Below are 9,853 nucleotides of genomic sequence, written 5' to 3' on the forward strand. Positions count from 1 at the left end.
CCTTCTCCCTCTTATTAGTTTAAATTCAACAATGAAAATGAACAAAGACGCTATATACACTGAAAAACGAAAGACAATAGAGAAACAAACACAAATTACTTTCTTGTGTTTCGCCTCCGTTAGGCGTCACCATTTTTAGGGTTTTGGGATTTTCACTTGCTTCCTTTACTCTGCCGTATTTATAGCCACACCCATCTCTTAAACGCTCCACCGTTTTGGGTTTGTTCAGTAGAGCCTATGTTAAGAACACACTCACGACGTCGTTTTGTTTGTAGCTGTAAAATACAATGTCGCTTTTTGGTGCTATCTGTCGTATATATAGGTATGTAATTAAATGAGTTATTCATAAACTATAAATACTTTGTTTTAATTAAATGGGTTATTTTCATAAACTACAAATCAAAATAATTTTTTTAATTAATAAATTACTTTAGAGCTTAATTTTGAAACACTCTTAGATGTCTCATTCAAATTTATTTTTTTTGCAAAATTTTAAATAGTTTTAACGATTTTTATATATTAAGATAAAATTTAATAATTAATTTAATTTAGGCTTAATGAACATAAAATTAGGTAGTTTTCTATAATTCATTTAAAAATAAATTTAACCAAATAAACTATAAAATAAATATAACCATACTAATGATCTACTAATGTTATAAAAAATAAATCATTGGGTCACTGAGTTGGTTGAATGCATGAATCAATATATAATTTTATATTAAAATTTAATTAAACTCTTAGTCTCTAAATTATTTTAAATTTTAACTTTTAGTCTTTTAAACAAAATTTTAACATTGTTATTTCTACACAAAATTCTTTGAAATGGTTTTCTGAGGTATAGCTCCAAAAACCTACACTTCTTTTTTGCCTATTAGAAACCATCTATACCATCTAGCAGACTGTTTTTCTACACAATTGAGATTATTATCAAAATCAATATAGATAAGCCCCCATTTGTCAGAAAAGCCCTGGTGAAATTCAAAGGAATCAAAGGCTGACCATACGAAGTATCCTTGGATATTCACATATCTTAATAATAGTTACACATGTATTATGCATAATTAATGATTAAGCATAATAGTTACCCATGGGGTGAAGTATATGCAAAACAAACAAAACAAAAAAATGAACGTGCGTGGCATGTAAATTACTAACATGTATTATGCATAATTAATAATTAAGCACTTTTTTTGTATGTAATAGTTTTCATTTATGCATAACATTTGTTACACATCTTATGGTGCTACTACCACAATGTATGTAACACGTGTCAAGAATAATGTTAAATAAGTAATTGATTTTCATTATTATTTTTTGATAAGTTATTTTAAATCCTATACATAGTTTGTCATGTTTGGACCACTTTGTAAAAATATTTTTACGTCGACAGTTATTCAAAATTAAGCAGCAAATATTTTGAAACAAACTCGAGATAACCTACTTTGAATGTTCTCTATAATGCTTCACTACGTTAGCATGGCTAAGGATGAAGTTATGCATCACAGTAGTGTATCCTTCTCTCTGCATTCTTTGGTAATTTGGCATGGTTCAGCGGTAGGATGGTCAAAAAGCCGTGCATGTAATTATACATTGCAGTGATTTCTGGCTCGTTGATTGTAGTCCAATATATGCTTAACTCGATCTCCGTAAGTGTTGAATAGAAGATCACTATGATCCTTGAAATGATTTCTGAATTTGATTGTTAAAAAAAAAAAAGCACATTGAGAATAATGTAAATACGTATAATTAATTTTGATTCATCTAACTTTTCAGGTAAAATATATTTCATAAAATATCTAAATGAGATAATATAATATTAATGATTCCTTACACGATAGAGCGATTCAGAAAGCCACCCAATTCTAGGAGGGGGAGCAATCTTAACGTACATTTAATTTAAAAAATAATAATATTTTCCTTTCACTGTTTTTACCCTTAAAGGGGTAAATTATACGTGAAAAATTAAAAATCGTACATTTATAAGCAATATTAACTAGGGTTGTCTACTTTTTTTTTAACTGCAAACAACAAATATTATTAGTAAGAACCACAAGAGTACAAGGTGTACCCTTGGATCAAAAGCATACATGGAAGAAAAATGTTCAATGCACACACACCACATATCTACCCAAACTCATAGAAATTACATTCGACAATATCGCAAACATGCAAAAAAAAACCTTGTTCCATGTATGATCCCACATTATGCATTCCTCCTTCATGTATCTTGGACGTTTTACCTCATAAACACCAATCATTTATTTGCACCAACCACAACCACATCATTCAATTTATGATTGAAACTGACATATTATACATTTCTCTTGTATCTAATTTTCTACGTATTGTTATACTCTTTGATCTGGTATCCACAACAATAGCTCTTGGACATATCAATTCGTGTTGTTGCCTTCATGCACTCCTGTAACAATACCTTTACATCATTACCTCCAATACCCATTCACCTTTTACGCCCAACACCCTTGTTATCACCCACTAAAACCCCTATCATTTTTTAACACATCCTCGTTAAGTTATGTTTCCTAAGCAAGTCATAGGGTCTATGAACCAAGAACAATTGGATAATCAATCCCTCCCTTTATCCACAACAATAGCTCTTTGGATTTTATTTTGATTATAAAATATTGTGTTTCTATGCATGTTATTTATATTATTTGGATTTAAACGTTATTCTCACTTGCTTTTTTTTTTATCATATCAATTAAATAATTAAGTTCTCTATCTTTTTCATGTTTTTGTTCTAATAAGAAATAATGTAATAGACACCCTCCACCACCGGACAGCGAAACAAAACAAAGAAAAAAAAAATATACAGAATTACATCAATACTGGAAGTAGTGACCTTCATTTTCCCTCAACTAGGAATAAAAGATGCAGAATTTATGTAATAGACACCCTCCACCCACCCCGGCAAACAAAACAAAGAAAAAAAATATATACAGAATTCTGGAAGAGGTGACCTTCATTTTCCCTCAACTGGAACTAAAAGATGCAGAATTTCAACAGAAGGTCCCTATATATATAGGGGTGCAAGGATAGTTGTTATTTTCTATTATTTTTTGAATGTGAACTTTGACATTGTACCGAAATTCTTAGACTTTTTTTTTAGACATAGTTGGATCTAAAATAGAAGAACACGGCTAGAGTTAGGTTATATAGCTAGAGTGAGTTTTGCAAAAGTCATAACCAATGCAACACTACTTTTTTATCTTTTATTTTTAGAGTAACAGTAGTTCCCTTTCCTTGAAACATAACATAGGTATGGACAACTTGTTGGAGTATTTTGTATTGTATTAAAAAATATAAAAGCTTTATAGATTAAAAAAAACATAAGAAAATAAATAAAATACATAAAAATATTATCTAACATCTTGTAGGACAAATATGTCATATCATGCTTTCAAACATGAAAGAAACAAAGTTATTCTCTAAGTAATAGTATCATATCTTTTGTATATCCTTTTAATTATTTTAAATCATATATATCATTACTTTATACTATTAAGGCCATGCTTGGCTTGGAAAACAGGTAAAAGACTTTCTTTTTTTTTTTAGCAAAAAAGATTATTAAAATAACTCGTTGAATTGAAAAAATTGATAAAATCAGCTGTAAAACTAGCTAATAGATATGATGAATTTTAAACGGTTCAAATTTTGTCTGATTTATGGATATAAACCAATCCAATTATAATTAAATTAACTTGGATCATCGGATTTATTATCATAATAATAAAAAAAATGATTTTTTGGAAAACAAAATAGGAAAATGATTCTAATAGTATGCAATTTAATACATTTAATTAAAAAGTTATTTCTTAACTACTGGTCTAATATAAAACATGATCCTTAAAAACTAAATCATATCTTGAGAATATTCTAGCATTTTTAATGATATTGAGAATATTTTTATAGTATTAATTTATAAGATATGAACTGGTAAGATAAATTAAATTATTCTTTTAACCATATTTTCAATTTATAACCTTGTGTAAAAGCCGATTCTAGGATCAACCATGAAAGTAATGGAGGCAACATGACCTTTTTTCACTTCATTATAATTTAATAACTTTTAACGATAATTTTTTTTTAAAAATAAATAAAATATAAAATCGTTCCACTTTTTGTCTAAAGAAATTACACTTATATAACTTTTCCTACGACAAAATTTGAGAAAACTTATAAATTTTCTTCTACAAAAATATTACAAATTATTTTGCCCCCCTCAAATAAATCTAGATCCCCACATATATAGTCAATCTTTCATTTTTAATCAGACCGTTAAAACAAAATGTTATAACAAGGGAAAGCTTATCCCTGTTCTTGTTTATTTTTCAGTTGAACGTATGTCATTTTTTCCTTCCATGTTTGTATTGGAGGATGTTTAATCAAGAGGTGGAAAAAAAAAATGTATGGACCACACATTTGAATTCACACCTCATATACCTTATTTTAATTCAAAAATTTACCTTTCATTTCTATCTTTTCTACTTTCATCCCCTAATCCAAACACACAGAAGTGAGAAAACTTCGTGAAAAGTTAATACAACGGCAAACCCCACACACACTGAAAGTGCCATTTTGATGGCCACAATATGAATAAATCTCTTCATACATAAAATAACTTCAAATGGATAACATATTCCAACTAGTTAAATATGATTCAATGCGTAACACTGCGTAAGAAATACTTGAATAACTCAATGTAATCAAAAATAGCAAAACCATAGTTTATCATAACAACAGCCGTCATAATATAGCAAACAAAAACTACATATGATGATTAAACTTCACCATATCTCTCTATCGAAAGCAGCTTATACAGCTGCTGCCTTAGCAGCACTGGAAAGCTTGGATCTCCTCTTGGCCAAACTCTCACTGCGGCGGTCTCTCTGCTCCTTCAACCTGGAGGCAAGGAGTTTCTGGTACTCTGCTGCCTCAGATTTTGCCTTGGCAATCCTCTTCTTCTTATCAGCAATTCTTGCCCGCTTTCTTTGGAGCGTAAGAGGAGTGACCAGTCTTTGTATCTTGGGAGCTTTGCTCACCTTTTTCCCTGTAACCAAATATCCAACACTATTCAGAATACAATCCATCACAAACAGGAACCATAATCTAATCATGCCTAAAATGACTCTTCTTTACATCCAAAATTAATATTCACCCTATAAGGTTCAGATTTGCAGAAGGGTCTGGGATATTGTACAATCATGCATCAGCTTAGTATCTCCTTATAAAAAATACAGTAAGAAAGCGGAGGAGACTAAGTATATCATTTTCAATATCAACTCTAAAAAAGAAAGTCAAGAAACACCAAATTGACCCTATACGTGTATTTTCAGAGGAGCAAGTCAAGAAACACCACAAGCATCATCAAATGAAGGATAAGTCACATGAAACAAACAAAACCATTAGGATCTATCAAAAACCATAATTTCAAGACAAATTACTTTTTGCAACACAATTTAGGAAAACATCTTCTGAACAATAGCATAAGTCAACAATATTACTCATGCATGAACTAAATCTGTTCATCATACACGCATGCACCAAAATTAACAAACAAAACAAATGAGGGTACTGTATCAACATCAACAATATATAACAGATAAAACAAAGAAAAGGTGATTTGAGTTATCAATAGATTTATAGTTATGAACAGGTTGAAGTCCAGCTAGTTTTCACATTACCATGACCCTTTGCTCTTTTTAAGACAAATTCTTTAATCAATCAGTCAATTACAAAATTAAACACAACATAAAAGCACCAGGGATTTTACCAGCTTTTGTCGTAAATGTACGACGGTAGGTGTTGACATACTTCCTAACATCATCCTCCTTAGACAGGTTGAACAGTTTACGGATTTTGGATGCTCTCTTTGGGCCTCTCATCCTTGGCTTCTCAACATCAGTCAATCCTGGTAAATCATTCTCACCTTTCTTCACAATTACCAAGTTCAAAACAGAGAGGTCTGGGCTGACAATGCACCCACGAACAGACTTTCTCCTACGCTCTCCATTACGCCTTCCATATCCACGGAAGCAAGGAGTTCCTGTTCAAGTAACAAATAAAAAGAAAATTAGTTTGTAGACAAAAGAAAATGTAGACACCTGATATAACAACAAATGCATTACACTATTAAAAATTAATAAAGTTCTTAGAAATGAAGAGCACAAAAATGGAATTGATTTAAAAAAATTAAAACATAAGGGCACAGAACTAAGCAGAAAATATAGGAAGAACAAAATAGGGCATTAAAGCTACATCATACCCCTGTGAAGCAAAAGTCTAACACGACCAGGAGTCAGCACTCCCTGCTTCATTGGAAATCCTTGTTTGTCACAACCTCCGGTAATTTTGAAGACATAGCCCTTAAATTCCTGTTGGCAACAGAGTCATGAAGGTGAATAGATAATCATTATAAATTCAGCAGAAATTCAGAGGAGACATTTAAGGTTAGCAGCTAAAGAGCATACCTCACCGAGTGCATCTCCGATGACCTCCTGTGAGATCCTCTTGTCCCAAAATGCTCGCCTAAAAATCAAAGTTAAGAAAATTTTAACAAGACTAATTCATTGCCCAAAAGAACACGTAAAATTGGCTTCTTAGGAACAAATCATTTAATCTTCATGAATATTAAAGTCAAACAAAAGTTTTAAGAATGTTGCAAGCCAAAGGCAGAGGAATATTGGGACAGGTGGCTCCTCCAATGCTTCTAAATCTCATATAGAAGAGAGATGGTGATTTATGAATAATTCTAAATCCCCCAAAACCAGCTTCCCACTAACTCTCCTTCTAATCATATGAAGTAGAAAATATTTAAAGCATTTTACGTTTCCAAGATATTAAATTAAATGCTATTTTTTAATACTTTTTGTACTACGTATAAGGAGAATTAATATGTTGTGCTTCCAATAATAAATTTTTATTGCTGATTAAAAACACAATAAATTTTTATCAGGTGCAGCTAGTGCTACCTCGATAACAAAAATAAAATGCCACAATGAAATAAATACGAACGAAACAAAAGTATTGAAAAGTTTCGTAAGGTCCAAGATTTGGTTTAGTACAACCTTAAGGTGGGGATTAAAAAAATATCCAAGGGTGAATGCATTACTGGTAATGCGATTCATCGTTTCACAAAATAAATCAACTTTCTTTGAAAGCACAACACACGAACACCACCAAGAACAAGTAGAAATACGAAATATTTTATAATTAAAAAAAAGAGTGAAATAATTACAGTTTCAGATCGTCGTCGATCTCGAGCTTCTTCTGGCATCCAGTGGTGGGATTCGCGATGTTGAACTGCAGAAGGCGCAAAGCGAAATGAAGCAACGAAGAATACACATAAGCGACAATAAGAAATTAAAACGACTTCGGCAACGAACGCAAAACAAAAAACGACGTAGCAGAGAGAAGATACGACAGCAATATAAAAAACTAGGGTTTGGGAAGAAGAGAACCTTCATCTTGCAATCTTCTTCTGCAACCGCCGCGACGAGCTCTCTCAGGGAGCGATCAGAATACTCAGAACTAGCGCACGGTAGAGAGAAAGTAGGGTTTTAAGTTCAGCTTTATATACCAACCTTGGCTGTGACTCTTGGGCCCCGACTGGGCTCTTCCACAAAATAAGTTGGGCCTACTTGAGCGATGTATAGCCCAATAGCAATCAATATAGTCTGGGTTCAACCCAACACTCCGGACTCTAACAATGGAAGAAATTCTTTTTTTTAGATACCAAAAATGGGAGAAATTCTGAAGTAATTGAAAATATTAGTGGTCAAATTTTAATTTTAATTTTAATTTTATATTTATTCATAATATTTAAAGTGTAAAAAATTGTATAAGTATGCATATAGTTTTATTTTAGTTTTATTGAAGTTTGATTATGTATCGTCTTCTCTTTCTAGTTTTTCTAATATGAAACATATAAGGTTAATATTTTAATAAATAATAATATTAGTATTCCAACTATTTTGAAACTATATTTTAATAAAATTATAATTTGAAAAATCTTGTTTATTAAAATTTAGATAAAGCTTTATAAATTTAAATAAAATAACGATTTTGTATTAACTAAAATTTTAGTAAAAATATAAATATTAAAAACAATGTTTATGATCATTGGTATTTTGCTTTGTCTACTCCTACATTAGTTAATAGTTTTAATAATTGTATTTGCTGTTAGTTACAAAAAACGATTTTAACTAAGCTAATATATATGTTACTGAAAAAAGATGTGAACAGCCCAGACAATCACATAGAAGACCTTAAGGCAATAATATCAGACCTTAATGCCTCAGTAGCAAAGTTAGGAGTATACATAAAAAAGATAACACCATGATCTATAGAGAGACCATTCTTAGCAAAAGGTGCCAAAACATTGCATTCCCTATAAAAATGGTTGAATGACACTTCCATGTCTGTGTCAAGTGTTAAGAATAGTCTCACATCGGGTAATTCATGAACATGATAAGTGCTTATATAGCTGGGTAGACCACCCCCTTATGAACCGGTTTTTAAGGAGACCTTTCGGATGCCTAGGCTGCACTATAAAATTTAATATGATAAGTGCTTTGTGGTAATAAGCCCTGGCTCGAGGGGGCGTGTTAAGAATAGTCCCACATCGGATAATTCATAAACATGATAAGTGCTTATATAGCTGGGCAGAGTCTTACTACACTTCCACTTTGTTATAACCCCACTCATTGTCCATCCTAGCTAAGACCATGAAGAATCGCCAATAATTCAGCATGAAGAATAGAGCTATGACCCAAGTTACAAGTCTTCGTTCTTTCTAATGACTCCCCCACACGCAGCAATAAGCATTTTTGGAGACCAAGTCCCGTCATGGTTGAGAGTCAAAATTTCTCCTACAGCAGGTTTCCACTTCCATTAATATGCACTTGAACCAATCCTCTTGGTAATACCATTTTCATCATCAATTGCTGGATTGAAGACTCTGTGATTCCTTTGTTGCCAAAGAATATTTAGTACGAAACCAAAAGTTTGAGGCCAAGACATAGGAAGAGACCAAATAATACTTATTCTTGAAGTGAAAAAAACTCATCATAATGTTTCGTCTCTAAAATAAGTAGATTACTTATTATTATTTTTTATCAAATACTTTTCAAGGGACATTCTTATTAGTCCCTAAAATGCCCTCTTTTAAACAACAGGCCTTAATCTTTGATTTGAGTCAACATGATTCTTAATCAATAAATTGACTAAGAGTGCATTCAATCTAACCAAAAGGTAGCGCATACGCCATCTGTTATTTGACAAAGTCAACAATTATGGTGACAATGCAAGTTGTTGAACAAAAATAACAGTCACCATTAATAATTGCAAAACACGACTATCTAAATTCATTACACAAAATAATGGTGTATGATTCACACAAGACAAAATTACAATCGTTGTCACACCTCGACTATTTTGTCTACTATGCCGAGTGCAATTAAAAAAAAATCTGAAAACCTTCTCTCTTTTTTCGGTTATTATCATCCAAAACCTCCATTCCTTTTGTGTTAAGAAAACTTTGTATATTGCTTAAAAAACAACTTTTTAATATATATACAGTATATGATATGATAAATACTCTATCCCTGTCATTTTTTGGCCTGGTTTGTCTGTTAAGATCCTCACTATTTTAATTTTTATATATTGTATATAGATATCGCTCATTTTGAATACGTCCAAGAACTTATCTCAATAATTCACAATGTTTTCTTAAAATTATAATAATCTTCCATACCAATTTTTATATATTATATATTAGATATCACTCATTCTGAATTGTTTAAAAACGATTACAAAAAGTGATAGTCAA

At 31.4% G+C, this 9,853-nt stretch overlaps 1 protein-coding gene across 1 annotated transcript; it reads right to left on the reverse strand.

Annotated features, from left to right (window-relative positions):
* Positions 1 to 4,617: 4,617 nt before the first annotated feature.
* On the reverse strand, positions 4,618 to 7,577 carry LOC100804076 (40S ribosomal protein S6). The gene is made up of 6 exons (XM_003532194.5): positions 7,485 to 7,577; positions 7,262 to 7,326; positions 6,495 to 6,552; positions 6,290 to 6,398; positions 5,798 to 6,070; positions 4,618 to 5,074 (listed from the first exon to the last, which is right to left on the reverse strand). Exons 1-6 carry the CDS (start codon positions 7,488 to 7,490, stop codon positions 4,839 to 4,841), a joined length of 747 nt encoding a protein of 248 aa, XP_003532242.1. The 5' UTR covers positions 7,491 to 7,577; the 3' UTR covers positions 4,618 to 4,838.
* Between the last annotated feature and the right edge of the window lie 2,276 nt (positions 7,578 to 9,853).

This window comes from Glycine max, chromosome 8 (assembly GCF_000004515.6).
Source record: "Glycine max cultivar Williams 82 chromosome 8, Glycine_max_v4.0, whole genome shotgun sequence".
Classification (NCBI taxonomy): Eukaryota; Viridiplantae; Streptophyta; class Magnoliopsida; order Fabales; family Fabaceae; genus Glycine; species Glycine max.

Excerpts from the sequence above, each read along its gene's own strand:
- LOC100804076 (XM_003532194.5), bottom strand. Across the intron at positions 6,553-7,261 it reads ATCGACGACGATCTGAAACT|GCGAGCATTTTGGGACAAGA; the intron begins GTAATTATTTCA and ends TTTGATTTTTAG. Across the intron at positions 5,075-5,797 it reads TACATTTACGACAAAAGCTG|GGAAAAAGGTGAGCAAAGCT; the intron begins GTAAAATCCCTG and ends ATTTGGTTACAG.